Genomic DNA, 17,543 nt, shown 5'->3' with positions numbered 1-17,543 from the left:
GGCACTCATCAAATCATAAAGTTGCAAGAAACATGGGTTTATTCACAGGTGGCAGCAGGCAAATAAATAACATATAGTACCATGATAAGTAGATGGCAAAGGCGTTTCAATCCAAGCAGGATTGTCATCAGGACATTGCATCTTAGTCAGAGACCATCCATCCAGTCATCAACCCAGAAGCAGAATATATACTGTATATACCCCCATAGTATACACTGTTCATATCATATTTATCCCACTATTTTGGTCATTATTTGCATGGGTCAATATAAAGCAATTAAAATTAAGGATCTAAAATGCATTAATCTCACTGAAATTATATTATTAGTTTAATTCCCCACTGGGACTTCCAAGTTTTCTGGCCCATGAGTGCCACTGCACATGCGCAGAGATGCTTGTGGCTGCTGGGCATGCTGGGAGGGATCGGTGTCCGATTCCTCACACAGTGGCACTGTGAAGAGAAGCCCATAGGCTTCTATGGGGAACACCAGCTGTAGCCCCACCAGAGGGCTTTAGTGCATTTGAAAGTCCAGTAAAAATCCAGAAAACTGGGTTATTACCAGATTTTTTCTTTAGTACATCTGGTCCGATATGTGGTAGTAACATTATGATCAGTTCTTAATGATATACTGTAAATATAACATAGGTTAAGCTTCCTAATGCAATGATTTCCAAAAAGATAATATAAAACTGAGCTAAAACACTATTCATACCAAATTATTCAAGGGTTATTCCAGCTTACATCAATTATCTCGCCCCTTTTACATTTCTAAAACATAGTTATTTCTCCCATATGTACTACTATATGTTATGAATCAATGATATGAGATAGGTATATTAAATACTTTTTCTAAAATTACAGGGTGCTCTGATTGGTCTCCTGGTCGGATTTGTTGTATCATTATGGGTTGGCATTGGATCTCAGATTTACCCACCTCTTCCTATAAGATCTTTACCAAAAATCCTGTCAACAGAAGGCTGCAATTTCAGCATCCCAGAAGCAAACTGGACTTTATCTACAGCTCTTCCCACCATAACATCCTTTGTAACAGACGCACAAGTCAGTGAAAGGTAGGGGTTATGTCTTTAAATCAAAACTTTGCTCATAATGTTGTAAAATACACTGCTCAAAAAAATAAAGGGAACACTAACATAACACATCCTATATCTGAATGAATGAAATATTCTTATTAAATACTTTGTTCTTTATATAGTTGAATGTATTGACAACAAAATCACACAAAAATTATCAATGGAAATCAAATTTATTAACCCAAGGAGGTCTGGATTTGGAGTCACACTCAAAAGTAAAGTGGAAAAACACACTACAGGCTGATCCAACTTTGATGTAATGTGCTTAAAACAAGTCAAAATGAGGCTCAGTAGTGTGTGTAACCTCCACATGCCTGTATGACCTCCCTACAATGCCTGGCCATGCTCCTGAGGTGGCAGATGGTCTCCTGAGGGATCTCCTCCCAGACCTGGACTAAAGCTTCTGCCAACTCCTAGAAAGTCGTTGGTGGATGGAGCGAGACATGATGTCCCAGATGTGCTAAATTGGATTCAGGTCTGGAGAACGGGTGGGCCAGTCCATAGCATCAATGCTTTCATCTTGCAGGAACTGTTAACACTCCAGCCACATGAGGTCTAGCATTGTCTTGCATTAGGAGGAACCCAGGGCCAACCGCACCAGCATCTGGTCTCACAAGGGGTCTGAGGATCTCATCTCGGTACCTAATGGCAGTCAGGCTACCTCTGGCAAGCCCATGGAGGGCTGTGCGGCCCCCCAAAGAAATGCCACCCCATACCATTACTGACCCACTGCCAAACCAGTCATCCTGGAGGATGTTGCAGGCAGCAGAACGTTCTCCTTGGTGTCACTTCTGTCACGTGCTCAGTGTGAACCTGCTTTCAACTGTGAAGAGCCAGTGACGAATTTGCCAATCTTGGTGTTCTCTGGCAAATGCCAAATGTCCTGTATGGTGTTGGGCCGTAAGCACAACCCCCACCTGTGGACGTCGGGCCCTCATACCACCCTCATGGAGTCTGTTTCTGTCCGTTTGAGTAGACACATGCACATTTGTGGCCTGCTGGAGGTCATTTTGCAGGGCTCTGGCAGTGCTCCTCCTGTTAATTCTTGCACAAAGGTGGAGGTAGCAGACCTGCTGCTGGGTTGTTGCCCTCCTACGGCCTCCACGTATCCTGATGTACTGGCCTGTCTCCTGGTAGTGCCTCCATTCTCTGGACACTACGCTGACAGACACAGCAAACCTTCTTGCCACAGCTCACATTGATGTGCCATCCTGGATGAGCTGCACTACCTGAGCCACTTGCGAGTGTTGTAGACTCCGTCTCATGCTACCACTAGAGTGAAAGCACCGCCAGCTTTCAAAAGTGACCAAAACATCAGCCAGAAAGCCTAATTGCCTATTATTTCCACCTGTTGCACAACAGCATGCAAATTTGATTGTCAATCAGTGTTGCTTCCTAAGTAGCAGTTTGATTTCACAGAAGTGTGATTGACTTGGAGTTACATTGTGTTGTTTAAGTGTTCCCTTTATTTTTTTGAGCAGTGTAGATTGAGACATTTACTTACAAAAAAGCATATATAGCATGGTTTGCAATGTTTAAGTAAAGGGAAAGGTTCACCAATCTTGAATAAATTAAGATTACTTCAGTTATTCAAGATGTTTAAAAAGAAGCTAAGGATGTCAATGGGATGCACTAGAGTGTCCATTTTGTGAGCTTCCCCAAGGTTATGGCTGTAATTTTCCAAGATTACCACAGCCCCAGGCCCTAGTACATTGCACCCCCACCACACCACACACAAACACTCACACACACACACACACACACACACACACACACACACACACACACACACACACACACACACACACACACACATACATACACACACACATATGCTACAATATAATTGAAGCTCTATGTAGGGTGTTCATTAGGCATTGAGACCATGACATCAATGGCCTGTTAAAAATATGACTTAAAGGACGTAATATTTTAGTGTCATTGCAATTTAAACCTAAAAATAAACCGTGGCATCCAAAATCACATGGGCTGACAGGTTTCTGAAGAGAGGCAGGTACATTAATTGGGTTTGGAATAAACATGGGTTGTTGGAGGTGTATTATATGTGTTAAATGAATCTGACTAGTTATATCTATGGACTGCTTAGGTAATAATGGTAAATAAGAAAATCAATATTTTCCTAAAATGGGAACATTGTAACAGTCCAAACTTTTACAGTATACATCGGTTTGATAAAAAATCTTTTTTAATAATATAAAAAAATATAAATTAATATTTACATCAGCCCCAGCTGCAGTGCACATGGTTTTTCCATTAATGGCGTTTGCTTTTGAAAACCAACCAGAATCACCACCATTGAACAGACTTTGGTGTAAAATTGTAGACTTTATATCATAGTGTTTTTCTTGTAGCACACATATACATAATGGACTTACCTACAATCCTGCTATTATTAATATTTGTTATGAATTATTACTTTTCCCCCAGATCTGAACTGGCTGACAACTGGTACTCAATGTCCTATTTATACTTCAGTACCATTGGTACCATCATTACTGTTGTTGTTGGAATAATAGTCAGTCTGATAACTGGTAAGACATATTACAACTAGAATGCATTGTTCTGTCATTTGAATGTTAGACATATGAAGGAGATATTGATGTGAATTAATACAGCCAGGGCCACCTTTAGGGAGGTGCTATGGGGACGGCTCCCCTGGGTCTGGCCACTCTGATAGAGGGTAGGCCCGGTCTGCTCTTTCCCTGCAGCCCGCAGGGGCGCGAGCATCCCCTCTTCACTACACAGCGCCCCACGCTGCAGTTTGTCTTTGCGCAGCTTGCCGCACCATGTCAGCCCCCAGGCCGTAGCCTCCATGGGCAGCAGTCCAGCCGGGAGGCAGAGCCCCCACCGCGCAACGTGAATGTTCTCACGCCACGCGTACCATATCAGTGTGAGGAGCCAGTGCTGCCATATTTGAGTCAGGAGCAGTAGGGAACAGCGTGTGACCGCCCCCTCCCACCCATGCTAAAGGTACGGTAATTAAATTTATTAAATAGACACCAGGGACAGGGAGAGGGCTCAGGGCATCACTCGGCTGCTGCTGCTGTCTGTGTGCAGTCTGCAGGCTCAAGCAGCAAGTAGGGAGGCCAATCCCGGGACAGGAGCTGATTGGCTGGTTGTTTATCACTCTGCATTTTATCGCTTTTAAAGCTTAGCGCATCTGTCTCTAGGAATGAAACCTGGATAGGACTTGGCAGAGGGGAAAAAAATGCCCAATGCTATAATTAATATAGGTGAGGACAGGTATACAGTATCTAGGTCAACACCAAAAGGTCAACATGCACTAACCTGGCATTGACAAAAGGTTGACATGGAAGATGTTGACACATGAATAGATTATTTTATTTTTGCAGTTTTCTGTGTCAGTGTTAGCACATGTTGACATGGATCCCCAATTAGTGTAGTAGATACTCTGCATGGCTCACATAGTCCATGTGGACTGAAAACCAGGGAAAAGTCGTCTTTTTTATATGTTGACCATTGCGATGTCGACATTTTTGCCTTTTGACAATGTTGACCTAGTAAACATCAACCTTTTCTCAATGACAACCTAGTGCAGGTCGACCTATTGGTGTTGACCTATTGACTGTCGACTTGGGCACTGTAGATCTATCATCCAATAAATATGCCTCATAATAACACAATGATGCCAACATATCCTAATAAAATGTTTTACATACATTTTTTATATAAACAAACTCATAGTTGATCATTTAAAGCATTTGAAAATGTATTTCAGTCTCAGTGCTGGTTGTATTTTTATATAACATGTTCATTTGCATGTATCTGAGATGATCCCCATTATGAAAATATTCCAATTACACATCTACAGGTGTCCATACATGGTGCAAGGGTGCTGTGCAATGTGATGCGTGTTCCCATTGCAGTGATCGCACAGCACATAAATGGAGGTCATTCTTTTTGAACTAGGTCCTGATCACATCGCACGCAAATCGCATGCGATTTGCGTGTGATGCGATATAGTAAAAAACGCTCCGTGTCTGCTTTTTTTTTTTGCAGTGATTGCTACTACATGTATTTTACATATTCTGTATTTTATTTGTTTTGCAGGAGGTTTAAAACAAAACATAAACCGGGACTATCTTTTAACATCTCAGGACTTCTCCTATCTAAAGTTTCCAATTATTTCCTGTTGTGCTGAAGATGTAAGTATGCTGTAAAATTACATATAGTAATTTAGGGGAAGGGGGAGGGTGGTTACATATACCCCTTTCACATCGAACAAGTAACCTGGGTCCAATCCGGGTTGACAGGTCGACCCGAGGCGGGCCTTTTGAAATTACCCAGATACAGCAACCTGGGATTCCGACCCAGGTTAAAAGAAGGGTTAATCCTGGGTCGGACCCAGATTGCTATGCAGTGTGAACCGGTGACCAAGGCTTAAGCAACCTGTGTCCCATTGGAAGTGTAAGAAGAAGGTAGCATCTGCTCCAAGCGTTGCCTCCTCCCCCTCTCCTGATGATGCGCCGCTGCTCCACCCCTTACCCTTTTTGACATCAGCGACCCAGCTTATTGCCGAGTGCAATTTTTAGATATATTTTTTTGTACATGAAAATTGCTGCATGAAATCCTACATGGGGAATACACACATGCTTAACCCCTTCCCGACATTTGACGTACATTTACGTCATGGCCGGGATGTACTTCCCGACACATGGCATAAATGTACGTCATGCCATTTAACTGTTACCGCGTCTATAGACGCGGTGACAGTTTAAACATGTCTGCTGTCCCTGACAGCAGACATGTCCCTGCATGCCCAGGGGGGGGCTGCGATGCCGCCCCCCCGTCGACGATCGCTGTGATTGTCTGTTCAGTGTGAACAGCCAATTACAGCGTTTTCTGTGTCACCGGCGAATAACGTTCGCCGGTGACACAGGGATCGGTGGTGATTGGTGCTGTAAAGTACAGCACCAATCACCACGGGGTGTAAGGGTGACACTGGTGTCACCCCACCTCACTTCACCCGCCCCCAAAGGCCGTGATTGGTTCGTCGGACCGACGAACCAATCACAGCCATGGAGGGTGATTTAAACTAACGGTGACTGCACTGCAGACGCCATTCCGGTCTGGAATTGCGTGCAGTGCGGTCACCGTCCCTATCTGCCGCGATATACTGACCTGATCCTTGCAAACACTTACCTGATCACTGCTTGTAGCGTTCCTGGATCTTGTTACTTCTTGTGACTTCCTGTGTTGTGCTGTGCTGTGTTGTGCTGCTGCAGTGTGTTCGAGTTATAGATAGAGAGATAGAGAGAGAGAGATAGAGAGGGCTAGTGACAGAGAGTGCTATATTTTGTGCTGCTGCAGTGTGATAGAGTTATAGATAGAGAGATAGAGAGAGATAGAGAGAGATAGAGAGATAGTGACAGATTGTGCTATATATTTTTTAGATATATACAGCTGTACTGCGTGTGCAACTGACTGCTGCCCCCCCCCTTTTGTGCTGATCAGTATAAATTAACTGATCAGCAACTTTTTGGGGGCGCAGGGTTTTTTTTTATATATATACCTGTCAGTGCTGCTGCTGCAGTGTCATAGAGTGATAGATAGTGAGAGATAGAGAGATAGAGAGAGATAGTGATAGAAAGTGCTATATTTTGTGTCTGCTGCCCCCCTTTTGTGCACCCCCAGCAACTTTTTGGGGGTGCAGGGGTTATTTTTTATATATATAACTGTCAGTGCTGCTGCTGCAGTGTCATAGAGTGATAGATAGAGAGAGATAGAGAGAGATAGTGACAGAGAGTGATAGAGAGTGCTATATTTTGTGTCTGCTGCCCCCCTTTTGTGCACCCCCAGCAACTTTTTGGGGGTGCAGGGGTTATTTTTTATATATATAACTGTCAGTGCTGCTGCTGTAGTGTCATAGAGTGATAGATAGTGAGAGATAGAGAGAGATAGAGAGAGATAGAGAGAGATAGTGACAGAGAGTGATAGAGAGTGCTATATTTTGTGTCTGCTGCCCCCCCCCCTTTTGTGCTGATCACTATATCTGAGGTGATCAGCAACTTTTTGGGGGTGCAGAGGTTTTTTTTTTATATATACCTGCCAGTTGCACTGTCAGTTGCACCAAAGGTTGTGCACCTGCTGCCCCTCACTGGTAATCAGTGTCGCATCACTGATCACCTTTTTTTTTTTTTTTTGAGGGTGCTGTGGGGTCTTTTTTTAATTTTTTTTTTTTTTTGGATCAAATTTTTTTGATCAAATTCCTGTTGCCATTGAGCGCTGTTCAGTGACGGACGTTACTGACCAACATCTGTGCTCAATTTTTGGCGCAGGACCTTTTTTTTTTTTTTTTTTTTTTCTGCACTACATACACACTACACACTACATACTACATTGAAATAAAGTTTGTACCCCCCCTACACTATACACGTGTTGAAACATTTCACTACCAGAAACACAAAAATAAAAATGGCATCCCAAATGTCATCCCAAATGTCATCCCAAATGTCATCCCAGTCATCCAGAAGAATGTATTCAGCGGAGGAGGCATATGCCATGCTTGCCTCTGACTCTGACACAGCCAGTGAGGCAAGCGGGGAATTTGAAGGATTCATCTTAAGCTCCTCTTCCTCCTCTAGTGATGAGGGACCCCCTCAAAGACGCCCCTGTAGAGCAGCTGAGACCCCCCCCCCCCCAATAATTGATTTCGTATGGACCCCACCACCAGACAATTTTGAGCCCCAGGTTCCTGAGTTTTTGGCCATCCCAGGAATCCAATTTGATTCCACAGGTCTCAGAGAAATTGACTTTTTCAAATTATTTTTCTCTGATGATTTTATAAATTTAATGGTGGACCAAACTAATTTATATGCCCAGCAGTTTATTGCTCAAAACCCCACATCATCATTTGCTAGGTGGACCCCTGTAGATGCAGTAGAGATGATGACGTTTTGGGGTCTGGTGTTTCATATGGGCATAGTAAAAAAGCCAGAAATTAGGCAATATTGGAGTACAGATGTTCTGTACAGCACCCCACTTTACCGTATGGCCATGACCCGGACTCGTTTTGAGTTAATCCTTAAATTTTTGCATTACAACGATAATGCACAGTGCCCACCCAGAGATGATCCCACCTTTGACCGGCTATTCAAAGTCAGGCCGGTCATTGATCACTTCAGTGCCAAATTTGAAGAGATGTACATCCCAGATAAATTCATTTGCATAGACGAGTCCCTTATACATTTTAAAGGAAGGGTTAAATTCCGCCAGTACCTTCCCAGTAAGAGGGCAAGGTATGGCATAAAAATGTATAAGCTGTGTGAAAGCACCTCAGGGTACACTCACAGGTTTAGGGTATATGAAGGGAAGGATTCAAGAATTGAACCGCCAGAATGCCCCCCCTCCCTCGTAGGTGTTAGTGGAAAAATTGTCTGGGATTTAGTGCACCCCTTCCTGGATAAAGGTTATCACCTCTATGTGGATAACTTTTACACCAGCATCCCCCTGTTTAAGGCCCTTGGTTCAAGAGGTACAGCAGCTTGCGGTACTGTGCGCAAGAACCAAAGAGGCCTCCCAAAAACGCACATTGCCCAAGTAATGAGAAGGGGTGAAAGCAGGGGAATATGCACCGAAAATAAGTTGTTGGTCAAATATAAGGACAAGAGGGATGTCCTTATACTGACAACAATTCACGGAGACAGTACCACCTCCGTCCCTGTACGAGGTACCAGTACCCACACCTCAAAACCTAATTGTATCCTGGATTACAATAGGTACATGGGCGGAGTGGATCTTTCAGATCAGGTACTGAAGCCGTACAGTGTCCTGCGGAAAACAAAAATCTGGTACAAGAAGCTGGCCGTGTATATCATCCAGATGGCACTGTATAACGCTTACGTGCTATTCCGTTCTACCAGCCAGAGGGGGACATTTATGCACTTTCAAGAGGAAGTCATAAAGGGCCTAATATTTGGGAACCAGCAGGCAGAGGGCCCCAGTACTTCTAGTACTGGCCCCCGTATTGTACCAGGGCAGCATTTTCCTGATGAAATCCCCTCCACTGGAAAAAAGGGCAGGACACAAAAAAGGTGCAAAGTTTGCTATAAAAAGGGAATAAGAAAGCAAACTATTTTCCAGTGTGACACTTGCCCCGACAAACCCGGCCTATGTATAAAGGAGTGTTTTAAAATATACCACACATCTATGGATTATTAGGTTCATAATTTCACCGTGCTTCGGGGGTCTTGCTAATGCCACATAGCACCCACCATTCATTCCACCAGAATCTGAGCCGCAAAATCCAAAAATCACTCCTTCCCTTCTGAGTCCTGCCATGCACCCAACTGGTATTTTTTGGTCACATGTGAGGCATTGCCGTACTCGGGAGAAATTGGGGCACAGATTTTGGGGTGCTTTTTCTCCTTCATACCTTCTGAAAATGAAAAATTTTGAGCCAGAACTGCATTTTTGTGTAAAAAAATGTAATTTTTCATTTTCACTGCCCAGTTGTATCAAAATTGGTGAAACCCCTGGGGGTTTGAAATGTACACTATACCCCTATTTGAATTCCCTGAGGGGTGTAGTTTGCAAAATGGGGTCACTTGTGGGGGGGTTCCACTGTATTGGTGCTTTGGGGGTCTTGCTAATGCGACATAGCACCCACCAACATTCCACCAGAATCTGTGCTGCAAAATCCAAATATCACTCCTTCCCTTCTGAGTCCTGCCATTTTTTGGTCACACATGAAGCATTGCCATACTCGGGAGAAATTGGGGCACAGATTTTGGGGTGCTTTTTCTCCTTCATACCTTATGAAAATGAAAAATTTTGAGCCAGAACTGCATTTTTGTGTAAAAAAATGTAATTTTTAATTTTCACTGCCCAGTTGTACCACAATTGGTGAAACCCCTGGGGGTTTGAAATGTACACTATACCCCTAGTTGAATTCCCTGAGGGGTGTAGTTTGCAAAATGGGGTCACTTGTGGGGGGGTTCCACTGTATTGGTGCTTCGGGGGTCTTGCTAATGCGACATAGCACCCACCAAAATTCCACCAGAATCTGAGCTGCAAAATCCAAAAATCACTCCTTCCCTTCTGAGTCCTGCCATGCACCCAACTGGTATTTTTTGGTCACATGTGAGGCATTGCCATACTCGGGAGAAATTGGGGCACAGATTTTGGGGTGCTTTTTCTCCTTCATACCTTATGAAAATGAAAAATTTTCAGCCAGAACTGCATTTTTGTGTAAAAAAATGTAATTTTTCATTTTCACTGCCCAGTTGTACCACAATTGGTGAAACCCCTGGGGGTTTGAAATGTACACTATACCCCTAGATGAATTCCCTGAGGGGTGTCGTTTGCAAAATGGGGTCACTTGTGGGGGGCTTCCACTGTATTGGTGCTTTGGGGGTCTTGCTAATGCGACATAGCACCCACCAAAATTCCACCAGAATCTGTGCTGCAAAATCCAAATATCACTCCTTCCCTTCTGAGTCCTGCCATGCACCCAAATGGTATTTTTTGGTCACATGTGAGGCATTGCCATACTCGGGAGAAATTGGGGCACAGATTTTGGGGTGCTTTTTCTCCTTCATACCTTATGAAAATGAAAAATTTTAAACCAGAACTGCATTTTTGTGTAAAAAATTTAATTTTTCATTTTCACTGCCCAGTTGTACCACAATTGGTGAAACCCCTGGGGGTTTGAAATGTACATTATACCCCTAGATTAATTCCCAGAGGGGTGTAGTTTGCAAAATGGGGTCACTTGTGGGGGGCTTCCACTGTATTGGTGCTTCGGGGGTCTTGCTAATGCGACATAGCACCCACCAAAATTCCACCAGAATCTGAGCTGCAAAATTCAAAAATCACTCCTTCCCTTCTGAGTCCTGCCATGCACCCAACTGGTATTTTTGGGTCACATGTGAGGCATTGCCATACTCGGGAGAAATTGGGGCACAGATTTTGGGGTGCTTTGTCTCCTTCATTCCTTGTGAAAATGAAAAATTTTGAGCCAGAACTGCATTTTTGTGTAAAAAAATGTAATTTTTCATTTTCACTGCCCAGTTGTACCACAATTGGTGAAACCCCTGGGGGTTTGAAATGTACACTATACCCCTAGATGAATTCCCTGAGGGGTGTCGTTTGCAAAATGGGGTCACTTGTGTGGGGGTTTCACTGTATTGGTGCTTTGGGGGTCTTGCTAATGCGACATAGCACCCACCAACATTCCACCAGAATCTGTGCTGCAAAATCCAAATATCACTCCTTCCCTTCTGAGTCCTGCCATTTTTGGTCACACATGAAGCATTGCCATACTCGGGAGAAATTGGGGCACAGATTTTGGGGTGCGTTTTCTCCTTCATACCTTATGAAAATGAAAAATTTTGAGCCAGAACTGCATTTTTGTGTAAAAAAATGTAATTTTTCATTTTCACTGCCCAGTTGTACCACAATTGGTGAAACCCCTGGGGGTTTGAAATGTACACTATACCCCTAGTTGAATTCCCTGAGGGGTGTAGTTTGCAAAATGGGGTCACTTGTGGGGGGGTTCCACTGTATTGGTGCTTCGGGGGTCTTGCTAATGCGACATAGCACCCACCAAAATTCCACCAGAATCTGAGCTGCAAAATCCAAAAATCACTCCTTCCCTTCTGAGTCCTGCCATGCACCCAACTGGTATTTTTTGGTCACATGTGAGGCATTGCCATACTCGGGAGAAATTGGGGCACAGATTTTGGGGTGCTTTTTCTCCTTCATACCTTATGAAAATGAAAAATTTTGAGCCAGAACTGCATTTTTGTGTAAAAAAATGTAATTTTTCATTTTCACTGCCCAGTTGTACCACAATTGGTGAAACCCCTGGGGGTTTGAAATGTACACTATACCCCTAGATGAATTCCCTGAGGGGTGTCGTTTGCAAAATGGGGTCACTTGTGGGGGGCTTCCACTGTATTGGTGCTTTGGGGGTCTTGCTAATGCGACATAGCACCCACCAAAATTCCACCAGAATCTGTGCTGCAAAATCCAAATATCACTCCTTCCCTTCTGAGTCCTGCCATGCACCCAAATGGTATTTTTTGGTCACATGTGAGGCATTGCCATACTCGGGAGAAATTGGGGCACAGATTTTGGGGTGCTTTTTCTCCTTCATACCTTATGAAAATGAAAAATTTTAAACCAGAACTGCATTTTTGTGTAAAAAATTTAATTTTTCATTTTCACTGCCCAGTTGTACCACAATTGGTGAAACCCCTGGGGGTTTGAAATGTACATTATACCCCTAGATGAATTCCCAGAGGGGTGTAGTTTGCAAAATGGGGTCACTTGTGGGGGGCTTCCACTGTATTGGTGCTTCGGGGGTCTTGCTAATGCGACATAGCACCCACCAAAATTCCACCAGAATCTGAGCTGCAAAATCCAAAAATCACTCCTTCCCTTCTGAGTCCTGCCATGCACCCAACTGGTATTTTTTGGTCACATGTGAGGCATTGCCATACTCGGGAGAAATTGGGGCACAGATTTTGGGGTGCTTTGTCTCCTTCATTCCTTGTGAAAATGAAAAATTTTGAGCCAGAACTGCATTTTTGTGTAAAAAAATGTAATTTTTCATTTTCACTGCCCAGTTGTACCACAATTGGTGAAACCCCTGGGGGTTTGAAATGTACACTATACCCCTAGATGAATTCCCTGAGGGGTGTCGTTTGCAAAATGGGGTCACTTGTGTGGGGGTTCCACTGTATTGGTGCTTTGGGGGTCTTGCTAATGCGACATAGCACCCACCAAAATTCCACCAGAATCTGAGCTGCAAAATCCAAAAATCACTCCTTCCCTTCTGAGTCCTGCCATGCACCCAACTGGTATTTTTGGTCACATGTGAGGCATTGCCATACTCGGGAGAAATTGGGGCACAGATTTTGGGGTGCTTTTTCTCCTTCATACCTTATGAAAATGAAAAATTTTGAGCCAGAACTGCATTTTTGTGTAAAAAAATGTAATTTTTCATTTTCACTGCCCAGTTGTATCAAAATTGGTGAAACCCCTGGGGGTTTGAAATGTACACTATACCCCTAGATGAATTCCCTGAGGGGTGTAGTTTGCAAAATGGGGTCACTTGTGGGGGGGTTCCACTGTATTGGTGCTTTGGGGGTCTTGCTAATGCGACATAGCACCCACCAAAATTCCACCAGAATCTGTGCTGCAAAATCCAAATATCACTCCTTCCCTTCTGAGTCCTGCCATGCACCCAACTGGTATTTTTTGGTCACATGTGAGGCATTGCCATACTCGGGAGAAATTGGGGCACAGATTTTGGGGTGCTTTGTCTCCTTCATTCCTTGTGAAAATGAAAAATTTTGAGCCAGAACTGCATTTTTGTGTAAAAAAATGTAATTTTTCATTTTCACTGCCCAGTTGTACCACAATTGGTGAAACCCCTGGGGGTTTGAAATGTACACTATACCCCTAGATGAATTCCCTGAGGGGTGTCGTTTGCAAAATGGGGTCACTTGTGGGGGGCTTCCACTGTATTGGTGCTTTGGGGGTCTTGCTAATGCGACATAGCACCCACCGAAATTCCACCAGAATCTGTGCTGCAAAATCCAAATATCACTCCTTCCCTTCTGAGTCCTGCCATGCACCCAAATGGTATTTTTTGGTCACATGTGAGGCATTGCCATATTTGGGAGAAATTGGGGCACAGATTTTGGGGTGCTTTTTCTCCTTCATACCTTATGAAAATGAAAAATTTTAAACCAGAACTGCATTTTTGTGTAAAAAATTTAATTTTTCATTTTCACTGCCCAGTTGTACCACAATTGGTGAAACCCCTGGGGGTTTGAAATGTACATTATACCCCTAGATGAATTCCCAGAGGGGTGTAGTTTGCAAAATGGGGTCACTTGTGGGGGGCTTCCACTGTATTGGTGCTTCGGGGGTCTTGCTAATGCGACATAGCACCCACCAAAATTCCACCAGAATCTGAGCTGCAAAATCCAAAAATCACTCCTTCCCTTCTGAGTCCTGCCATGCACCCAACTGGTATTTTTTGGTCACATGTGAGGCATTGCCATACTCGGGAGAAATTGGGGCACAGATTTTGGGGTGCTTTGTCTCCTTCATTCCTTGTAAAAATGAAAAATTTTGAGCCAGAACTGCATTTTTGTGTAAAAAATGTAATTTTTCATTTGCACAGCCCAGTTGTATCAAAATTGGTGAAACCCCTGGGGGTTTGAAATGTACACTATACCCCTAGATGAATTCCCTGTGGGGTGTAGTTTGCAAAATGGGGTCACTTGTGGGGGGGTTCCACTGTATTGGTGCTTCGGGGGTCTTGCTAATGCAACATAGCACCCACCAACATTCCACCAGAATCTGAGCTGCAAAATCCAAAAATCACTCCTTCCCTTCTGAGTCCTGCCATGCACCCAAATGGTATTTTTTGGTCACATGTGAGGCATTGCCGTACTCGGGAGAAATTGGGGCACAGATTTTTGGGTGCTTTGTCTCCTTCATTCCTTGTGAAAATGAAACATTTTGAGCCAGAACTGCATTTTTGTGTAAAAAAAATTAATTTTTCATTTTCACTGCCCAGTTGTACCACAATTGGTGAAACCCCTGGGGGTTTGAAATGTACACTATACCCCTAGATGAATTCCCTGAGGGGTGTAGTTTGCAAAATGGGGTCACTTGTGGGGGGGTTCCTAACTTTTAGCATCTTATGGTGCCTAGAAACCTACATGGTGCCTAAAAAATAATCTCATAAAAAGGAGGCTCCAAAATCAAGTAGGTGCTCCTTCTATTATGAAGCCTGTGGTTTGGTCAACGTGCACACTAGGGCCACATATAGGATATTTATGAAAACAAAAGAATTGGGGGAATCAATTTTTAGTCACATTTCTCTAGTAAAATCTACTGTGTTCCTTAGAAAAATGTATTAAAATTGCAAATCTGCAAAAAAAATGAAATTTTGAAATTTCACCTACACTTTGTTTTAATTCCTGTGAAACACCTAAAGGGTTAACAAACTTACAAAATGCTGTTTTGAATACTGTGAGGGGTGCAGTTTTTGAAATGGCATCATTTATGGGGGTGTCTCACATACAAGTCCCTCAAAGTCACATCAGAACTAAACTGGTCCCTAAAAAAATCAGTGTTTGAAATTTTCTTGAAAATTTGCTATTCATATTGTAAGCCTCCTAGTGTCCAAAAAAATTAAAAGGAAGTTGAAATAATGATGGAAACATAAAGTAGACATATGGTCTATGTTAGTTATTAACTATTTTGAGTGGTATGATTATTTGTCTCACAAGCAGAAAATTTAACATTTTGCAAATTGCTAAATTTTCCATTTTTTTACGACATTTTGGTATTTTTCACAAAAAAACACAGACTGTATCGACCCAAATTTACCACTAATTTGAAGTACAATGTGTCACGAGAAAACAATCTCAAAATCACTGGGATAAGTAAAAGCAAAAAAAAGTTATCCCCACTTAAGTGATACATGTCAGATTTGAAAAAAAGGGCTCTGTCAGGAAGGCAAAAACATGCTGTGTCAGGAAGGGGTTAACTTAATGGGTTGCAATTTATGTTTTATTAGTAATACTTGATTTCATTTTTATTTTTGCAGAAAGTTAAAGTATTGAATTTCAAGACGAAGGATCCTGATCTGTCTTCAGAACAAGGAACAGACAACCCGGCTTTTACTAATATGGAAATGTACAGCACACATGAGAAAATGAATGGGATTCATGCCTAATATTTCACAGAGCTCTGATGTACTGTCAAGTGTGTTTAATATGAACAAAAGGAATCATAATGGACAGATCATCTATACTGGTTGTTATGGAAACAAGTTTGGGAAATCAACATGGTGCACTCTGAACTCCTGATATCCTATGTCAAGTTACAAGTGCCATCATAATATGTATATATGAAATTCATGGAAAAGAGATTCACAGTGTATTGACTTCTTGTAAGGAAGATGTAAAAAAAAGTCCTGATGTCACTGCTCAGGGAAGTTGCTTATATATATATATATATATATATATATATATATATATATATATATATATACACTGTATATAGTTACTTTGTTCAGCTTGGCACTCACACTTTGTTGAAAGAGATTTTTTGGCACTCCATTGGTCTTTTTCAAAGGTGCTTTAATGGTACATATTCCACCTTGACAACTTGGTTACTATAGCCCCGAAACATTGGAATATGTACCATTAAAAACACTTTTAAAAATATATATAACCTCTGGACTTATTATTTTATATAATATGTTGCATATTACTATTTTTACTGTTTTTGTTAAAGTGGTACTTCACCACTGGGTTTGTTTTATTAAATAATATTAGTCAGTTTTTATTGTGTTTGTTCCTTTGTAGACCAATTATAACAGAGCCTGCATCTACAATCCCATATGCAGTAACAGTGACTCCTATGTCCTACTTCCTACAGCCATAATGCAGAGTACATTAGCATTCATCTCTGAATCAGGCCTTATGTCTCTTATAGACTAACAACTGTAGAACAAATACTAATATCATTATGAAATCCAGTGTCTAACCTCCTGTAGATCATACATTACCAAATAAACCAGGTACACATTGTCCCTATCTGGCAAAGGAAAGAAATTTAGCGTTATACACATGTAGCCATCTTTTTAGACTACAAGGGGATGTCTATTTTATTTGCTTATTTTAAACAAATGAGTATTCTTTCTGGCAGCTTGTATGGCATATAAAACATGTTGTTCTTGTAATCAGTTTTAAATAGTTTTTTCGTTTGTATTTTTAGAGAGAGCTGATGGGACAGTAACGTATGTGACACAGTGGTAGCTGACCACTGTAGTGCAGCACGGTTTTGCCCATTTTGAGAACAAATTTGTACTGCGATTAGATCTGAATAAGGGCCAGTATGTAACATAATATATGTAACAATGAAATGCTGACAGCTTAGAGGACAGTAATGAATGTAACACAGAGGGATTAGGAAAAAACGGTGTTTCTGCGCTATGTGTTTGAGCTGCTCTGCAATTAATGGTTACAAGGATATAAATGGAAAAAAGAGAGAGCGCTTATTTTATATCAATAAATTAGTGTGCAAGAATGGTTTGAACTGCTGAGCATGGTACCTGTAAAAAAATTGAGTTAAAAAATATTTATAGGGTTAAAAAATATACAAGATATAAGGCGGATGTTTATCAGCTCTTTTTTGGATATTTTTTGTGGGGTAGGCAAAGTCCGTTGGTGGATGAGGTTTCCGGTATTCTAAGCTCTTCCAGACTTGTAGGAGGTTTTCTGAGTCTCACTTTGCCGATTGTCAGTTGTTACGCTGGCTTGCGGCGCGCGGTCTCTTCTCTCCGTCCCGGCTTCTCCGTTCTGACCGGAAGTTCGGCTGTAAAAGCTTCCGGCCGGTGGTTCTACAAACCAAGGATGACAAAGAGCTTTGCTCGA

At 42.3% G+C, this 17,543-nt stretch overlaps 1 protein-coding gene across 1 annotated transcript in view; it reads left to right on the top strand.

Annotated features, from left to right (window-relative positions):
• LOC146072389 (sodium-coupled monocarboxylate transporter 1-like) overlaps window positions 1-16,366 on the top strand; it is a 42,159-nt gene extending 25,793 nt beyond the window's left edge. Inside the window, exons 12-15 of the mRNA XM_083179646.1 lie at window positions 863-1,071; window positions 3,541-3,644; window positions 5,185-5,279; window positions 15,710-16,366. Of these exons, the coding sequence (XP_083035772.1) occupies window positions 863-1,071; window positions 3,541-3,644; window positions 5,185-5,279; window positions 15,710-15,838 (537 nt within the window). The 3' untranslated portion in view covers window positions 15,839-16,366. The remainder of the gene's footprint in view (window positions 1-862; window positions 1,072-3,540; window positions 3,645-5,184; window positions 5,280-15,709) is intronic.
• Window positions 16,367-17,543: the final 1,177 nt, after the last annotated feature.

Source organism: Crinia signifera, chromosome 4 (genome assembly GCF_055691185.1).
Source record: "Crinia signifera chromosome 4, ASM5569118v1, whole genome shotgun sequence".
Classification (NCBI taxonomy): Eukaryota; Metazoa; Chordata; class Amphibia; order Anura; family Myobatrachidae; genus Crinia; species Crinia signifera.
This window is presented reverse-complemented; position numbering and strand designations above follow the sequence as displayed.